At 43.5% G+C, this 19,742-nt stretch overlaps 1 protein-coding gene across 1 annotated transcript; it reads right to left on the bottom strand.

Annotated features, from left to right (window-relative positions):
- Nucleotides 1-3,917: 3,917 nt before the first annotated feature.
- ISCU (iron-sulfur cluster assembly enzyme) lies at nucleotides 3,918-17,132 on the bottom strand. Its single transcript, XM_044275334.1, has 5 exons — nucleotides 16,976-17,132; nucleotides 13,322-13,435; nucleotides 12,667-12,777; nucleotides 11,389-11,467; nucleotides 3,918-6,490 (listed from the first exon to the last, which is right to left on the bottom strand). The coding sequence occupies exons 1-5, from the start codon at nucleotides 17,063-17,065 to the stop codon at nucleotides 6,408-6,410; spliced, it is 477 nt and encodes a 158-aa protein (XP_044131269.1). The 5' UTR covers nucleotides 17,066-17,132; the 3' UTR covers nucleotides 3,918-6,407.
- Between the last annotated feature and the right edge of the window lie 2,610 nt (nucleotides 17,133-19,742).

The following is a 19,742-nucleotide window of genomic DNA, read 5'->3' as shown; positions in this document are numbered from 1 at the left end:
ATTTGGTTTGAGACAGCACACCAGATGATCTTCAAGAAAAATTTATACTTTTATTGATTTTTCAACATCAGTGGTACATGTTATAGCAACGTTTCGGGCCTAAATTGGTGCCCTTCATTAGGCTGTATAAGTAAGCCCGATGAAAGGCACCAATTTGGTCCCGAAACGTTGCTATAACATGTACCACTGATGTTGAAAAATCAATAAAAGTATGAATTTTTCTTGAAGATCATCTGGGGTGCTGTCTCAAACCAAATTTAAGTATTTATATAGATCCCTGGGGTGGAAGAGATCAACCTGGGACATGTACCCAGGTAAGCCCTTCGGATGAGTGCTGTAGTTGTACATCTGCACACTGTTCAATTAGGGGCCAGCTGTTCCGTTCCACAAAATACAGAATGCACATGGACAACATCCGTATTTTTTGCGGATCCGTTTTTTTGCAGGCCGCAAAATACATACAGTCGTGTGCATGAGGCCTTAAAGTCTTGGAAAACCCTTTTAAGAGCTGGATGGAGCACAGGCGTACACCTTACGGATACTGGAGGAGAGGCCAAGCCAGGAAGCAGGCTGCAGCCTGCAAGGAGAAATAGAGAGAGCCTTGAAGCCAGACTGCCAGGAAGAAGAGTGGGTCCGTGCCGCCAGTTAGCAGAGACCCATCACTGGTAAGTGAAGCAGCTGTTGCCATGGGCCATCACTGTAACAACTTATATCCAATTAAAAACCTCATGGTGTATTTTCAGACAAGATAGTACTGCTTGCATGTTTCTAACACAACCACGCTCTTGGGCTGGGTTTAAAAATCGCATTTTTATCTTACGTTTAACGTATATGGTAAATTAATGTCTCATACTGATGCAATACAGTGGTATTAGTCACCATAAAATGCAATTATTAATAAAATTGTAAATTATGTGTACTTTTTTTTTTTTTTTGGCCAGGCTTTGCAGGATGCAAAAGTGTAGCGTGCTTCACTTTTGCAACCTATTTTCCCCCAATCTATACATTCAGCGTATGGCAAAAACATGACTTGATAGAGCCTCTCATTGTATGAGTGAAGAGCATATTTAAAATCACCAAGCAGTGTAAGGCCTCTTTCACGCAATAGTTTTTTTTTTCCGTTTACGGCCCGTTTTTTGCAGTTCCATATACGGAACCATTCATTTCAATGGTTCCGCAAAAAAACCTGAATGTAATTGTATGCATTCCGTTTCCGTTCTGTTGAAAGATAGAACACGTCCTATTATTGCCTGCAAATCACATTCTGTGGCTCCATTCAAGTCAATGGGTCCGCGCAAAAAAAAAACTGAACACATACAGAAATGCATCCGTATCGTTTTTGCGGAACCATCTATTGAAAATGTTATGTCCAGCCCAATTTTTTTCTATGTAATTACTATATACTGTATATACCATACGGAAAAACAGAACAGAAACTGAAACGAAAAACAGACCGCAAAACACTGAAAAAGCCATACGGTCGTGTGAAAGGGGCCTGAGAAGTGCCAGAGTAGATCTTGAACTCCAGTTATGCAGTCAGTAGAGCGTTGGTGACTTTTATGCTCTATGCACCTCAGCACTCGGCGACCACGCTCTGTAACTTTATGTGGCCTACAATTTCATGGCTGAGTTGCTGTAAATTCACATCAGCGTTTCAGTTCTCAGTTCCTCTAGTCCGTCCAGAAGCGACAAAAAGTGTCAATAAAACGTATCAGTTTCCAACCCCATAGACGGATGTAAGCATTTGCTTCTGTCAGTTATTGTGCAATCCGTTCCGAATACCCTTTTTTGGACGGACAAAAAAGCAGATTGGAAACGGTTTGGATAATAACTGACGCAAACAAATGCTTACATCCGTCAATAAATGTCTATGGAGTGGGAAAACTGATATGTTTTAATGACTTTTTTAAAACTTCCGGAGGGACTAGAGCAGGCAACTACAACTCCCAGCATGCCCGAACAGCCTACAGGTATCAGCCTACAGCAGGGCATTGTGGGAGTTGTAGTTTTACAACAGCTGGAGGGCCGCAGTTTGAGGATGCCTGGACTAGAGGAACTGAGAACTGAAACGCTGATGTGCACTCAGCCTAAGAAGTTTTACAAACGGACATGCGCACAGAGCTAAAACACTATTTGAGGCATAGTGAGGCAGTAGCTGAGGTAACTGGCACATGATCTTGACCTATAATGGTCACAGAAAGGCACCAAAATAGTTCACAAAAGACACACTATAGAATAAAAAATTATAAAATGCAAACACTCCTAACAGTAGCCACATCAATGTGGTCCAACAACAGGTAAAGTTCATGTAAAATCTCTATCGTGCCCCTTGCCATTCTCTAGATGTTTGTAAAGTAGCTAGAGACAGGCCAATATAAACAGGAAGCTCAGCCAAGATACTCTAGCAGGGACAAAATGCCTCAAAAATCCTTCTCTGGGAAGTCAGACATCATTTACGTACAGCTCTAACACTTGTTACATTTCCTTTTAAGGGGTATTCCTATCTGAACATTAATGGTATGTCTATAGGATATACAATAAGCGCCTATAATAGTTGTAGTTCCCACCTCTGGGACCCTCACCATGTCAAGAATAGGGCCCCATTCGTGCCACTGTTACTGGAGCAGTTTTATGAGAAGTGGCCCTTCTTTTGAGATAGGTGCGGGCCTTACCCCTGGGACACACACCGATTGGATATTTATATAAATGCCCAAATGCGAACACCACTTTAACCTATTCTTTATAACCCATTATCTAATTATTTAAAGATTGCATTCAACAGCAGAAGAAAAAAAATAACATAGGAAAGCTCAAGGAAATTAGGCTTTAAGGAATGTAGATCTTCTAAAGGTCTCATGTATACATATCCATATGTAAAATTTCCATCATAGTTTTGTTACGTGGCAGCCCTAGAGTTTGTGCATATTTTAAGCAGGACTAGTGTGCTGTCCTATGCTGCAGCTTTATTCTAAATGCTATGATTTCTGCTGTATCAAAACCTCATTCCTGACCCTCTTACTGTGTATGTGTTCCAATGTGTTTTTTTCATCCCTTCTAGAAGCCACAACTTTCCCCCCTTGTAACAGTCATAAGAGCGCTTATATTCTGCAGGGCACCAGTTTGGTGTACATATAGCTTATTAACTTTTACAGAGGGAAATAAAAGAATTATTCTGCAATCTTTTTTGATGTTCACCATGTGGTTTAAATGACAATGTATAGTTTTTTTTTTTTTTTTTATTACAACAATTTTGCACAGTATTAAACATGTCAAGGTTTAAGAGGGGTACTAAAAGGCAAATCTGGGGACCATTATTAGGCCCTTCCCTGCCACAGAAACCATCAATCACATCACATGGTGGCCAATGAGGTAATGGAGGGAGTCTCCTTCCTCGAGTAATTACTTACATGGGATTAAGGCCTCTTTCACACGGGCGTGTGTGCCCCATGGTCGTGCAATTCACAAGCAGTCAGTGGGGCAGCCGCAGCAGATCGCGGACCCATTTACTTCAATGGGTCCACGATCCGGCCGTTCCGCAAAGAGATAGGACATGTTCTATCTTTTTGCGGAACGAAAGTACGGGACGGAAGCACTTCGTGGTGCTTCAGTTCTGCATCTCCGGATTTGCGGACCCATTGCAGTGAATGGGTCCGCATCCGTGATGCGGAATGCCCACAGAACGGCACCCGTGCATTGTGGGTCCGCAATACAGCAACGGGGTGCACACGCCCGTGTGAAAGAGGCCTAATGGCCAGGATCAGAGTAATTGCCAATCCCAGGCATAGGACAGAGTGTTGGTTGTAATATACAGTATATGTGCAGGAATTACTTGCTCCACTGGGTGGAGGTCTGACTTCTGGAACCACCACCGGTTGCCATAATGGGAACCCAATTATAAATAACTCACACAACTCACCTTCCAAACACCATGTTTCTCCTTTAATAAACATAATGGCAAGTAAAGCAAAAAATAAATAAATGGGAAATTCACCCATCTCACAACCAAAAATCTATATGCATTTCATTTTCTACTTTTAGAATCCACTGCTGAGTTTTGGTTAATAATAAACATGTATAAATCATTTTTATTTTTTTCCTAAAATATAAAAAAGCAGTGCCACCCACAAAATAGCCCCAACTGGGAGAAGAGAGGAGCAAAAGATTCCCTGTACTGCACACAAGCGTTTCAGTGCTCCTTAGTGGTCAATGGAGCACTATACTGCAGGGATGGCCAACCTGTGGCTCTCCAGCTGTTTTAAAACGACAATGCCCACCATGCCCTGCTGTAGGCTGATAGTTGTATGTAGACGGTCTGGGCAGTGTAGTTTTGAAACAGCTGGAGAGGTACAGGTTGGCCATCCCTAGATATATATATATATGCTATACTGTACAAACTCCCATTCTAGCTGTTCAGATATTTTATAACCTCGGCCACTACATAGTGCAGAGAGGGCTCACACGCGAATTTACATACCGCGAATCTTATGCACAAATAGTGCTGTTGAGTGGAAGCTGGTGCACCCACTAACTCAAGTTTAGGGGGACATATTATGGACTTCTTAAAATAAAGAATTGTCAAATAACCGATGCAGCTTTGGGTGGATTCACACCTTTTACTGTTGTTTTTGCTGAATACTTTCACGCATTAGTTTTTATAAAAAAAAAAAACTAAAACAAAATAAACGCCACCCCCAGATGGTAGCTGTAAGTCAATGAGAATTATGAAATGAAGTAGAGATGTGTTTTTATTTAGCAGCATGTCTTTCACTTGTAGTGTGTTCATTTGGGGGGGCAATGGATTTTTTATTTTTTTATTGCAGCATGGCTTTGGCATTTTTTCCATGACTGAAGAAACATTTTTTAGCAGAAAAACAAAACAAAAAACATCAGACTAAATGTGTGTGAAGGAAGCATTCAAGAAAAAAAACCAAAAAAAACAAAACAAAAAAAACAGCAAATTGATTTTATATTTCATTTTTAATATGAAATATATATACAAGAAGAAAAGATGGGTGATTGAGTTTTCTTGCTTACACTATACACTACGTACAAAACTATGAAGCTTTGATTAAGCACTCTTTCCTCTGCAAGAAAAAAAAATAAAAAAATCTATATATCAGTTTTCACTTTGGATCAACAGCTTCCTTGGAGTTGGCGCAGGTGTCCGAAAATAATAAAGTTGAAAAAAGAAAAAAAAAAAAAAAAAAAGAAGAAGAAGAAGGACTCCACATAATCTCAGACCACAATACTTGTGCACACATTTAAGATCTAAGGAAAGTAAGGGCTCATGGCAAACGAACGTGTGCTGCCCATGCCGTGCATCGAGGAACTCAAATTGCAGTCCCCGATGTACGTGCACAGTCAGTGTGGCCGGTGCTGACAGATGCAGACCCATTTAACTTGATCAGTCTGCACCGCAAACCCCTCCCCCCCCCCCCCCCCCGAAAAACAGCATGTTAGTTTTTTGGGGCGGTGCAGGGGCACAGACCAAAATGCCACAGAAGCGCTCCGTAATGCTTCCGTGGCCTTCCACTCTATCTTCTGGATTGCAGACCCATTCAAGTGAATGTTTGCGGGCCGCAATATAAGCATGACCGACACACATTCACACTGAGCAGTTATTTTTTTTGTGTGTGGATTAAAAATAAAAAAAATCTCTATTTTGTACCTCCCTTTAGGATTCACAGCAAATTGCTATTTGTGAACCTAGCCTACAACAGACCCTTTGGGCATGTATAGGTCTGTAACTTACCATATAGACTTTCATGACTTTCCATAGTTCCAGACTGAGTGCTATCCTAATGAGAGTGGTTTTAAACCACAGAACTGAAAAGCTTCTTACACCCGTGCTGGGTCACTGTCTGCCCCACATACATTTGTGATGTGTGTGCAGCACATGTGAGCCTCAAACACTAACACTGGTTTAATGTGGCTAAGGCCTCATGCACACGACCGTTGTGCGTTTTGTGATCCGCAAATCGGTTACGGACCAAAACAACGGTTGTGTGCACGAGGCCTTAATCTGTAACATAATTTAATAAAACCACATACCAAAAGGAAGGGGGGGGGGGGGGGACTAGTTAAGGCTACTACCAAATCCCACTGATGCCTTTGTACTTATTTTTTTCCTTCTATTTCACAAGTAGTTGCAGCATTTTACACAATTGCATACTCCTGAATCATAAACAGAATCAGTACAATACATGTCAGAATCAAGACCATCACCCTTCTTCTTTAAGAGCACATTTTACAAAACTAAGAAATCATACAGTTACAGAGAGAACACTCACACAGTTGAACAAGCTGCTGTATAGTTGTGCGCATTATCGAGTCTGCTGTTCTAATGGTAAAGTCAAGCCCTATATCCTACGAGAACGGCATTATTAAGTGTCCAGGTAGTTGGATGACTAGTTGCTAGCTGCTGCTTTCTCCTTGCTTTGCTTAAGTCTGTAGTCCGCCAAGGCCGCTCTGATTGCATCCTCTGCAAGCACTGGAAAGAAAATAGGCAAGACCAAACATATTATATACAGGTCTTTACTTTACCACAGCCAACATGTGTTTTATAAAATGCTTACCTTAAAAAAAGGAAGCTCTGTCACTTAATATAAGGGGTCGGAGTTCAGTTTGTCCCATTCAGAAGCTAATTCTATCTCCCCTGGACATGTCAACAGAAGTAGATACTAGGGGCTATTCACAAGAGCGTATTCTAGACATCTCACAACATCACAGGAATCTATGATGCTATGAGCTCAAGTCAGTCAGGCTGTGATACAAACGTCCAGTTTTGCGTTTCATCCATGACCACATCCGTACGTCTGTTTTTGTCTTCCATGTGTCATCCTTTTGTGTGTGCACGGATTTCCAGAGCATCTCATAGTAATGGTCATTACAAACCACTGACAGAACACAGATACCATCCATTTTCTGTCAGTGGTTTTCACAGACGCAAAGACTTCACTGGTTAGTTATCCCCCTATCCTGTGGCTAGGAGATAACTTCAAAACACGGCACAGCCCCTTAATATGTCCAGAATAAACTCGTGTGAATAGCCCCCAAAAATAAAAATGGGAGTGGTTGCAGTGAAAACGTTCCCAATCTGTGTGCAGCATGTTCTGTGCATAGCAGTCATGTGGGCAGTTTATGACTGTATATAGAGGTAGCTGTCCATCACTGATGACTGCCCACAAGACTACTGAGCTCAGAGTCAGCAGATTTTAAGGAATAAATGACACATTACAGCATACTGCTGCATTTTTTTTAGATAAAAAAATGTTGTGAGCAGATGTTACTTACTGGGGTTACACGGCAACACTGGTTGCAGCCAGGATCGCTGAGTAGCAAGGATTCCATAGAAATGCATGGGATTGCAGCGGCAGTCACAAGAAATCCAACATAGCTGGATTTCTTGCAACTGCTGTGGCGATGCCATTCATTTCTATGGGATCACCGCTACTCAGCAATCCTGGCTGTGACAGCTGTTGCGCAACCAGTGTTGCCATATAGCAGGCATGGCCAACCTGCGGCTCTCCACCTGTAGTAAAACTACAACTCCCACCATGCCCTGCTGTAGGCAGTCTGGGAGTTGTAGTTTTGCAACAGCTGGACAGCCTCAGTTTCGCCATCCCTGCCATATAGCTTTGGCCTAAAAGGGCTGTCAGTTTATTTATTTTTTCATCCAGCCGTACATGTAAAAAAAACAAAAAACAATATATATTATATATATATATATATATATAATAAAAATAATAATATAAAACCACCACACTCCTGCTTCCCTCCGTTCCACATCCATGGGTCTAAGGCTCTCTTCACTTGACTTCTGGTCCCCATTTTTAACTTTTACAAGAACAAGTCATGTGTGCCGACGCAGCCAATGGCTGGCCTCAGCAGTAATGTGTCCCCAAACAGCCTGTCACTGCAGGGTGATTTGCTACTTGGGGACACGTCACAGCTGAGGCCAGTCACTGGCTGCAGCAGTACGTGACCCTATCTGGGCGAAAGTTGGCAGATGAGCAAAATACAGGAAGCTGAAGACAATGCCACTAAAAAGCACAATCGTCAGCCAAGGAAGACCCAGTGGGACTTTATTCCTTAAACTTAGGAGGACTAAAAATAAATGTAAAAAAGACATTTTAAAAATTTATATAAAGAAAAAAATTCAAATCATCCACATAAAAAGAAAATCATTAGTATCACTGCATCCAAAAATGGCCAGACTAATGCAATATAAAAGTATTTATTCCGGCCTAGCACCCGGGTTTCACGGATCCGCAATTGGATCTGCGGACTGCAAAACACGATAAGGTCATGTGCATGAGCCCTAAGGTGATTTTTTTTCCCCCCAGCTTCACCCTACATTGTATGCAATTCTAAATGGTGGCATTGGAAAGTACAGACAAAAAATAAAAATAAATAACTTATACAAACACGGAGAGAACATACAAACTCCATGCAGATGTTGTCCTTGGTCAGATTCAAACCTAGGACTCCAGTGCTAACCACTGAAAGGTTTTTTTCAGGAGTTTTGATCAATGGGGGGTCAGACACCTGGGATCCCCGCTGATCAGCTGTTTGAGAAGGAAGCAGCACAGCCCTCTCTCAGATTTCCTTGCACCATGTGATGGCACATTCATCGTTCACATGATACAATGTATGGCACTGTGCCTTCTCAAACAGCTGATCGGCAGGGGTCCCGGGTGTCAGACCCTCACCGATCAAATACTGATGAAACTATCCAGAGGATAGGTCATCAATATATTTTAAACTCTGAAGATCTCAATCCAACTAAGCATCTGTATGATGTGGGGGGTGGGGGGATCCACAGGACACCTTCAGAGGTATTGTGGAGTCCATTAATCAATGGGTAACAATATTAGGAAAGTGCTTCCATTATGATGGCTGGGCTATATACACATACATACTTGTATAAAGGCAGTGGAAAAGGAACACTGGGATTACAAAGATACATCATGGCTCTCAATGAGCTTATGACAGCTCATTTATTATAAATGGGAGAAGACAACAGTATATCTAATGGAGCGGCATCATCTTTGCAACCAGTATGTACGGTATAACTTCATCTTCAGAAGTGGAATGGGAAGAGCTGCAATTAGAACTGGAATTCTCACTGCTTATGCACAATGTCTTAGGGATTGTCCGGTGACTAAAGTAAAAAAAAATAAAAGGCAGTGCGGCACCTGAGGGGTCAACTGCCGGTGATCTCAGCTCCCTGTCATAGAGGTCGGGTCCCGGCTATTTGATTCCGGAACCCGCCTCCTGTATTTGTATCAACAGGTCAGTTATCTTCATTGGTGGCGCAGTGCGCCCCCCCCCCCCCCCCCCCCCAAACCCCTCAGTTTTTTAAGTCAAAAGTGGCAGTGGCTTTACTTTGTGTGTAAAGTATTTTACTACTGTCTGAAACAATCTCTCTCCTATTGATAACATGGCCAGCCTCTGTACTCAGTCACTATGAATGCACGGCAGAGAGCTGGCCGGCCGGCGCGTGACTGACGTCACTTAGTAACGCTCCTCCCACTTCAGGAAGCAGGAGCGTTACTAAGTGCCGGCCGGCCCGCTCGCTGCCGTGCATTCATAGTGACAGTGAGTACAGAGGCTGGACCCGTTATCAATAGGAGAGAGCTTGTTTCACACAGTAGTAAAATACTTTACACAAAGCCAGTTTTGTGCGCGGGGCCCCTACATATATAATCGCGGCATTTTCGGGTCGGCCAAATCGCATTTGCCGATTATCGCGATTCGATTTTTTTTGCGATATATCGTGCAGCCCTAGTAAGTATATATAAAAAACACAACACAAACAATAAAATAATAAGTTTAAATCCCCCCTTTCCCAATTTTACATAAATATATAAACAATAAATAAACATTACATAGCGCTGCGTACGAAAAGTCCAAACTATTAAAAAATATCCCCTATGCGGTGAACGCCGTAACAGAAATAAATAAAAAACATGCGATTCGACATTTTTTTTTGTCACCTCAAAAAAACAGGTTAGGACTGTTCTATTATAGGCCGAACGGTTTTATAAAATGTGGAATGCACATAGTTTTTTTTTTTGGCGTGGTATTGAGTATCGCAATACTTTTTTATGGTGTCGAAACCTAATCAAAATTTTGGTATTGAAATAACCCTACGCTGATCTGATTTTGATTCAGTTTCGATTTGGCGACAAAAAATTTAAATTGGCTCCTAAATTTTTCAGTTCAGGAGTCAATGGCTACTAGGTATTTTTTTTTTTGTCTTTAGCACTGGGTCATCATTATCAGATCTGCAGGGGTCCAAGGCCTGGTACCCTCGCCGATCAGCTGTTTCAGGGAGACGCCGCTCTCCCCGGGGCTGTGGGGAGCGCAGCTGGCTCCCGGCAGCTTTCCAAGAACAGCTCTGTACACATTGGTATTGCAGTTCGGCCCCATTCACTTCAATAGGGCTGTGCTGCAACTAGGCCAAGTGACCGATATACGGTGATGTCGACTTTACATGGCCTATGAATTGACCGGGACCCCCGTTGATCTGATATTGATGACATATCCTGAGTTTAAGTCATCAATATATATTACCAGATAAACGCTTTAAAGAAAATTAGTGGATGGTAGCACCACCTGCAGGTTATTGTAAAGAATTACATCATATAACATTGTAGCTACAGAGGGTATGTCAACTTGGTCGCATTTTATTTTTAAACGCTTAAATGTGCTTGTTCAACCAGACAAAAACCGAAAAGAACCTTCAGAATAAATCCACCCACCTGTCAACAGAACACAGAAAGTTGAACAGTACAAAGTATCATGGTTGTAGCTCCCTAGTTCACATGGAGTTTTTCTGCTGTAGACTGGGAAACCGCATGGTAAAATACCTCAAATTCTGCATGTTTTCAGTCAAGGTCGTGACTGGCGCTTTTTTTTTTTTTTGCAGGGATGAATAAAAGAAGCATCCAGCCTTCTACCTAGTTTCCACACCAGAAAAGGTGCCGAGACTGAGGCGGTGGGCACACACTGATTAGTGCCAATGAATGATGCTAAACTGTATGCGAATCGGTAGCAGAAACATGTGGCAGGGAGCAGAGGCTTAAGCTAAATGATTATACGGGGGATTCCATAAGCAAAATACTTGTTGGATTTTTCTGTCCGTGTGAACCAACAAGCAGATAACCTGTATGTCCTTCAGAAGGTCATAGATTATTATACACTGAAAGTAACCCATGAAAGCTTCTTGTTCATATTTAAAAAAAAAAAAAAAATAAAAAAAAAAAAACACACACCAAAGGAATAATAAAAAAAAAAAAAAAAAAAAAAGGTTCAATATAAAGACAAATCCTAACAGCTGCCCGCACACAGCCCCACCCCTAGGCACTGTGATGGCATACTTACTAGAACAGTGAAGCTTCACTGGGGGAAGGCAGAGCTCTTTGGCAATATCTGTGTTCTTGATGGTCATTGCCTCATCAACCTATGAAATGATGCAAAATAATTAATCACATCTCAAAACACACAGCAAGTCTTTCCCGTGTCTAGATGGCTGATGTGCGTCAATAATCTTGTATCGGCAACGGTTTTCCTTCATCCAATTGCAAAGTTGAGAATACCCAAAAGAGAGAATGAATGCAGACATGGTCCTAAGGCAAAGTTAGACAATCCATTGAATTCAAAGTCAAGAGGCAGCACAAGACACTTACAAGAGTAACTAAAACTTTAGGGACATCTTAAGATTTCATACAATGCCCTAATAAAAAACATTTTCTAATATATTTTGTTAATTTTGTATTTTTCATCCTGAAATTCTAATAGCCTAACTTTCTGTTCACATAGCTAATAAGGGCTTATTATTTGTAGGACAAGATGCATTTTCTAATAGCACCATTTAATTTACTATGTCTTGTTTTGGAAAACGGGAAAAAAGGCTTGGGCTTCGTTCACATCACCGTTCAGCCTTTCCATTCTCCTGCTCAGTTATAGGAGCAGGACAAGGGAAAGGACGGATTCGGCACATAACTGAGCCGAACGGAGCCTACGGATCCTATAGACCAGGCATCCTCAAACTGCGGCCCTCCAGCTGTTGCAAAACTACAACTCCCAGCATGCCCGAACAGACTACAGGTATCAGCATACAGCAGGGCATTGTAGGAATTGTAGTTTTACAACAGCTGGAGGGCCGCAGTTTGAGGATGCCTGCCATAGTCTATAATGGGGTCCGTTAGGGCTCCATTAAAAGAAAGATTTTTGAAGCGGAGACATTTTCAGAGGTGGAGATACCAGTTTTTTTTTTGGGGGGGGGGTTTTAATATATATTTTCATATGTAAAATTGGAAAAGGCACAGCTTAACAGGAAGCTTACCATAACAGGCTTGGGAAGCTTCAGCAGCTGTTTGGACATTTTTGGTCACCTTGTTCCCACAAAAAAAAAAGAAACTTGCCCCACTAAATCTTAGCTTTAATAAGGCTGCTTGGACAGAAAAGTAAAAAAGCTGTGAGTCTTGGAAGAAGGGGAGGAATAAAAACATACTGCAAAACCAAAAATTGTCCCAGTCCTTGAACTGTTGAACGCAAATATTTCAGTTTCCTAGAATTTTTAAGATCTTAGTATACTGTTGTTGAGATCTACATGATAAAGAACAAAACAAACATAAGAGACGAATCTGTAAAAATTACCGTTTTCCCTTTCACCCATTCAGTAGCCAGAGAGCTGGAGGCAATTGCAGAACCACAGCCAAATGTTTTGAACCTGGCATCAACAATTTTTCCCTCTTCATCCACTTCAATCTGCAAGATAAAAATATATGAGCAAGACTTCTTGCACACGAACGCTGTGTGTACCCTGCATCACTTGAACGGGTCCACAATCTGCGAGATGCGAAACGGAAGCACTACGGAGTGCCTCCGTGGTGTTGGTCTGTGCCACTGCACCGCAAAAAATATAACATGTTCTATTTTTTTTACGGTGCGGACAGATAACGGACCCATTCATGTTGAATGGGTCTCGATCCATCCCGGCCGCCGCACGAATGTTGCCCGTGCATTGGGAACCGCAAATTGCACAACGGCCGCGGGCATGATGCCCAGGTCTTTTTTTGTTCAGACCTTTTTCAAATAGTCTAAGAAAAAAGGCTGTAAAAAAAAAAAAAAAAAAAAAAAAAAAAAAAAATTGTAACACAATGTGTCTAACCCCACTTGGGGTATTACCTATGGTGCAAAAATGATTTTTTTTTTTTTTTTTTTTTTTTAGGAACAAGACAAACCAGTGGAAGCAGAAAATGATTCATGGTCAGCAGTTACACAAGAGCTACATTACACAAGATACACAAACCTGCAGTTTCATAACATCTCCACATGCTGGAGCACCCACTAGGCCCGTTCCAACATTCTTTGCAGTCTTGTCAAGGGATCCAACGTTCCGCGGGTTCTCATAGTGGTCAACAACCTGCAAATATACAAATGGAGAATGCGTTACTGAAGGAAGGTCAAAGTAGTTGTCCCTGCCCTTCACTGGAAATTTTGTAGCCTTGCCAACTTGTCACGCAGCAAATGTAATAAGTCTAAACTAAACGGGCAAGATTTATTTGTGAGAGAAAAATATATATGTATCATTCAGAAATCGAGAAGCACAATTGTGAGGTTTCCTTAAATCGATTTTAACCCCATTTTTAAAAACCACAATGTACCTGGAGTTCAATGCTTCTATTGACAACGGTTGATCCAGAAATCTGGCACGCATGCCGTGCACCATAATTATCAAGAGATTCAAGGGAATCTATCACTTCAGAAAATACCCTGCAATCCAGCAGAGGTGGCCGTGCTTGCACACTATAGGAGAAAGTGCCAGCCTATGTGCGCGCCCACGGTCTCGGCCACTAGAGAGGCCAGCGCTTTTTCCTATAGTGTGCAAGTATGACCTCCGCTGCTGGATTGCAGGGAGGTCGCAACCATGGAAACGAACTGTATAATGTGGTGAAAAAAATAACACAAGAGGAGTGTGCAGCTTCCCGCAAAATCATCACTGTGATCAGGTCGTCTCCGTTTGTGTCTAGACTTCAGACAGCAGTAGGAAATCTGCCCCCACAGAATTGTGGCATGGGCAAACATGGCAAAAATTTGATTTTGTTGCACTTCACCTGGTTGCAAAAATGGGTTAGAGGAAACCATCTGAACAGACATAGCTTATGCAATAGGCCAGAACGCAAAAGTGCTTACATCACATCGTTTACTCTTGGCAATAGGTCACTTTCTACATGCATAGAGCGCTGCTTGGCACTGCCAACCCACAGACACCCTGGCATGCTGGGTAATGAGTAACCCTGTATTTATTAGAGAACTCTGCTCTTAATTGATTTCAACGAGTTGAATGTCATTAGAAAAAAAAGGCAGACGCTTTATTGTAAACTCAAAAAACAGCAGGTTTTGATTTTTCATGCAGCAAAGGTAACACGCACAGCAGCCTTAAATTACCGTAAAGTAACCCACGCAAGCGCTGCAGCCGCTTCAATATTTACCCGCACAGCCATGTAATTACACTGAAACCCCGCTACAAGCAGCCACTGAACAATGTGCTGGGAGATGGACCCTCACCAACTGGACACTGACGACCCATCGTAAGGAAAGGTCATCAATATCACGAAACTGGACAAACCCTTTAAGAAAAATCACCAGCCTCCGACCTAGAGGCTCTATACCGGAAAAGAACTGATCAGGCATATCCCCATGCATTCTGAATGGAGAGCAATCTGTTCAGGATGCATCAGGATGTCTTCAGTCTTTTTGACTGATCAGGACAAAGATAAACGCAGCATGCTACCGTTTTATCTCCGGCGGAAAAAAAATGAACACTTGCCTGAATGCCAGATCTAACATTTTTGTTTCCCTATAGGATTGTACTAGTGCCAAAATACCTCAATGCTGGATCCATCCTTCGGATCTGCGCATGCGCAGACTGGTAAAAATGTAAAAAAAAATTATATATATTTTTATAACGGATCCGTTTCTCCGGATGACAAACGGACCAGTTCTTGCAATGCATTTGTAAGACGGATCCACATCCAGATCCATCTACAAATGCTTTCCGTTTGCACGCAGACTGCCGGATTCGGCAGGCAGTTCAGGTGACGGAACTGCTTGCCGGATCACTCTGCCGCAAGTGTGAAAGTAGCCTTAGTCATCTCCACGAGCCTCTTCCCCTGATGTTTTCTCCAGGACAGTTAGGCCTCTTTCACACGAAGGATACAGATTGTGTCAGGATGCGTTCAGTGAAACTCGCACCATTTCAGAAGCAAGTTCAGTCAGTTTTGTCTGCCTCAGCTGTGTGGGCCTTTCCTGGCATGTCGAGGACCAGGAAGTGGAGGACAGCGGGCACTGGAGCTACTGTTTCCTTTTAAAGAGCACCTATCACCACCCCTGACATGCCTGTTTTATAGCTTCATGCGTTTCCCATGTAATACCGATTCTGGAGCATCTATTCTTATGTCTGTATGTTGTGCCATTCCTTTATTATTGCTACTAGAAGTCATGAAGGATTGCTAGCAGTCTGCAGTAAGGGTACAGAGGGGAGGTAACCAGTTGGGGAGGGGGGGGGGGGTGCTCCCTGTACAGTCTGACTCTATCCAATCAGTGCTGTCATTTTCAGACTGTGCAGGTACACCCCCCCCCCCCCAACTGGTTACCACCCCTCTGTACCCTTACTGCAGACTGCTCGCAATCATTCATAACTTTTAGTAGCAATAACAAAGGAATGGCACAACATAGAGCAACAAGAATAGATGTTCCAGAAATGTTATTACATGGTGAATGCATGAAGATATTAACCCCTTCAGGATCGGGGTAATTTCCATTTTTGCGTTTTTGTTTTTCACTCCCCGCCTTCCCATAGTCATAACTTTTTTATTTTTCCATTCACATAGCCTTATGGGGGCTTATTTTTTGCAGCACAAGTTGTACTTTCCAATTTACGGCAGGCAGCCGGCTGCCTCACTGCACCTGCGCTGCATGGGACGGCGCAGGCGCGAGATCCACACAGCAGGAAAACCAACGCTGGCCTGGCCCTGTCAATCAAGACAGAAGAGCAGGGAAATGAGGTGGGCGAATGGAGCCTCTAGGAGCAGGTAAAACGCCCCCCCCCCCCCCCCCCCTCCTCCTAGAGGCTCATTTGCATTTACTAAAAGTAAAAATGACCCGAAAACGAAATAAATGCAGAGTTAAATTCAGGTGACATTTTCACATCTATGTCAGTCTGTTTAATAGCGAAAATTGGGATGACAGAAACCCTTTAATCGGACTCCCAGCAGCCCACTGGAGCTTCTCAATGGGGATTTTAAGTAGACAACAGAACAAGAAAATAATTGGAGTGACCCTACGTTTGAATCGGGGGTCCCTGTCCTCAGAGTTTACGCTGTCCCCATATAGGCAAGTATAAACCTGGTGACAGATTCCCTTTAAATTCCATAAAACCGTTAATGATAGAATGAGTTTTTTCCCCCCCCCACTGGAAACATGGCATGGCGCATCAGGTACACAGCAGAGGCTCCTGTCTGTGATACAGGGGGAGGATACTGGAGCCCCCATAGTTATTGATAAGGGAACTGGCCACCTCTGGGGTCTGTCCACACCCCCCTGTCTGAATCTGAAATAAATGACAGAAACCCTATAACCCAGCACGAGCACTGTCATTACATGCAGCCAGCATTATGTCCGCACCAGCTGCGCTCTGCTCTGCTACATACCCTGCTGCGCTCTGCTACATACCCTGCTGCGCTCTGCTACATACCCTGCTGCGCTCTGCTACATACCCTGCTGCGCTCTGCTACATACCCTGCTGCGCTCTGCTACATACCCTGCTGCGCTCTGCTACATACCCTGCTGCGCTCTGCTACATACCCTGCTGCGCTCTGCTACATACCCTGCTGCGCTCTGCTACATAACCTGCTCAGTCTCCACTGCCTGCTATTCTCCGCCTCAGCCTGCGGTACTCTACCTTCTTGTGATAGCAGGCACAGGGAGCTCGGAGCTCTGGCACCGCACACCGACTCCACGCCGAGCAAAACAGCCGTCCTACTGCTGCCATCGCGTCCTTCCGGCAGGCAAGTTGAGAGAAATGGCGGCGGGATCGGGATGACGTCGCTGTTTACAGCAGTAACGTGACTCCTGGCAGTACGCCATGCTGTAGGGCCGCTGCTCATTTGTCACGTGATGAGCGGGGCGTGGCCTGGGTTATGCAAGGGAGAGAGTGTAAAGTGCGTCACACTGTCTGCTTTTCTCGTGTTCACTCTATGGACATCCCAGTCTGAATCCATATGGAGTTGGACCCTCTTTGCAGCTAAAGCATCTTCCACTCTTCTGGAAAGGCTTTCTACAAGAGTTTGGCGTGTGTCTGTGTGAGGTTCATCCCAAGGTGTTTGACAGGGCTGAGGGGAGTGTGTAGAGTGACCACCCTTCCCTGCAAAAAGTACTAAACTGTGGCAATAATAGTGCTAAACAGATAGTGTCCCCCCCATTGTAATAGTGTCCCCAAAAGGCCCGCCAATAGTAATATTTCTTAGAGTGCCCTCAGTAGTAATAGTATCCTTAAAGGGGTTGTCCGGGGTCAGAGCTGAACCCGGACATACCCCCATTTTCACCCAGGCAGTCCCCCTGACTTGAGCTTTGGAGCAGTTCATGTTCCGATGCTCTCCTTTGCCCTGCACTAAATCACGCAGGGCAAAGGCATTTTTAGGAGTTCCCGGTGACATACCGGCCTCTCCATGGGTCTGCCAGGAAGCCCGGTGACGTCACCGGCACGGATGGGCGGGATTTAACGCTGCCCTAGCCAGTAAAACGGCTAAAGTCCGCCCATCAGAGCCGGTGACGTCACCGAACACACTGCTGGGCAGAAGCCTCCGTCCGGCAGTGTGTTATTGTAAACAAAAGAGCCCTTGCCCTGCGCGATTTAGCGCAGGGCAAAGGAGAGCATCAGAGCATGAACTGCTCCAATGCTCAAGTCAGGGGGGCTGTCTGGGGGCATTTTCAGGGGGGTGAAAATGGAGGTATGTCTGGGTTCAGTTCTGAACCCGGACAACCCCTTTAATAGTAATAATGCTCCTCAGAGTCCCCCATTAGTAGTAGTGCTCTTCATATTGTGCTTAATAATAATACCCCCAGAGTCGAAATAATTTTCCCTATACTGCCCCCAGTAGTAATAATGCCCTCTATAGTGCCATCAATAGTATTAAGGCCCCCCTATAGCGCCCTAATAGTAATAAGGCCGGTCTATAGAGCACCCAGTAAAGAATGCTCCCTTATAGCACCCCCTGTAGGGAACCCAGTAGTTATAATGCCTCTTATACTGTCCCCGATAGTTATAATGCCCCCTATAGGGCTACCAGTAGTTATAATTTCACTTATAGCACCCCCTGTAGGGAACCCAGTAGTTATAATGCCTCTTATACTGTCCCCGATAGTTATAATGCCCCCTATAGGGCTACCAGTAGTTATAATTTCACTTATAGCACCCCCAGTAGTTATAATACTCCCTATAGTGCCCCAGTAGTTATAATGCCCCTTATAGTGTCCCCCAGTAGTTATAATTTTACTTATAAAGGCCCCAGTAGTTATAATACTCCCTATAGTTACCCAGCAGTTATAATGCCCCCTAAAGTGTCCTATTAATTAGAATGTCCCCTGCAGTGGCGAAGCATGGGTTGCCAGCAACCGGGGCAAGCCATGTATTGCGCCCCATCCCTTAAACTGTGGACACGGCCCTTTTTTTTTTTACAAATAATGTAGTAGATGTCACCTGCAGTCCCATGTAACACCACAGATAGCACAGTGATAACTTTCTCAGTACAGATAATGTAGTAGATGGGTGTGAGACCCCAGAATTCAGAACACGCACAGTAGTCTGGAGCCAGAATGTGGCAAGATGGGCTATATTCTCAATTCCCCCCCCCCCCCCCCAACCCTACCGTGAAACAAATATGTGCATGGATATTATTATATACAGTAGAATACAGCACCACATACCTCATCCCTCCAGTGACATCTCCTGTGATGTAGACTTTCCTCAACGTCTTCATTCGGAGATAAGACCGCCATGATACTGTCACGGTAACTCCCAGGCTAGGTTTCAGAAGGTCAGAGAGGCTGTCTGCACGTGATGTCATCTGACAGCCTCTTTTCATTTCACTTTGTTGTTGATGGTAATTGTGACAACCACCCGCCAATCCCGTCGTACTATGCCAAAGTTGCCATACAGGTCTCGTACACTAGAGACTTCTGGAGGCGAATCCACTGTGAGCACAATAGACGTTTAAGATTGGTTGGTCTGCCCATACATGATACAATCACGATTGTATGTACAATTGGTAAAATAAAATTATCGATTTCTCGCTGGAATACAAATTAATTTGCTGCCACCACTCTTCCTATTGAATCAGGGCGAAGAGGCCCCGGCTAGCTAATCCTAAAGGGACGAAACGGTTATTTGAAACCTAGCTAACCAATTAACAATGTATAAAAATAAGACAAATGTGGTAGTATGTCTCCTCTGAGGACAGAATTCTTAGCATGGACCAGATAATCAGGTAACAAGGGCAAAACTGCAATGATGAAATCCTTAGTTTTATTTTAAAAACTATACACAAAAATATACATTAAAACTGACAGATAAATATACCTGCCAGTCGAACAGATTGGTTGGATGGAAATAGTTAAGAGATGGAAAGGAGTAGAATGTCTGTAAGTTCAGAATTACCCTGGTAGGGTCC

Source organism: Bufo gargarizans, chromosome 1 (assembly GCF_014858855.1).
Source record: "Bufo gargarizans isolate SCDJY-AF-19 chromosome 1, ASM1485885v1, whole genome shotgun sequence".
NCBI lineage: Eukaryota > Metazoa > Chordata > Amphibia > Anura > Bufonidae > Bufo > Bufo gargarizans.
This window is presented reverse-complemented; position numbering and strand designations above follow the sequence as displayed.

Coding starts and splice junctions, on each gene's coding strand:
- ISCU (XM_044275334.1), bottom strand. CDS start 17,065: ATGGCAGCAGTAGGACGGCTGTTTTGCTCGGCGTGGAGTCGGTGTGCG. Junction 11,468..12,666: donor AATGGGTGAAAGGGAAAACG/GTAATTTTTACA, acceptor ATCATTTCATAG/GTTGATGAGGCAATGACCAT. Junction 6,491..11,388: donor AGTGAAGCTTCACTGTTCTA/GTAAGTATGCCA, acceptor TTTTCTTTCCAG/TGCTTGCAGAGGATGCAATC.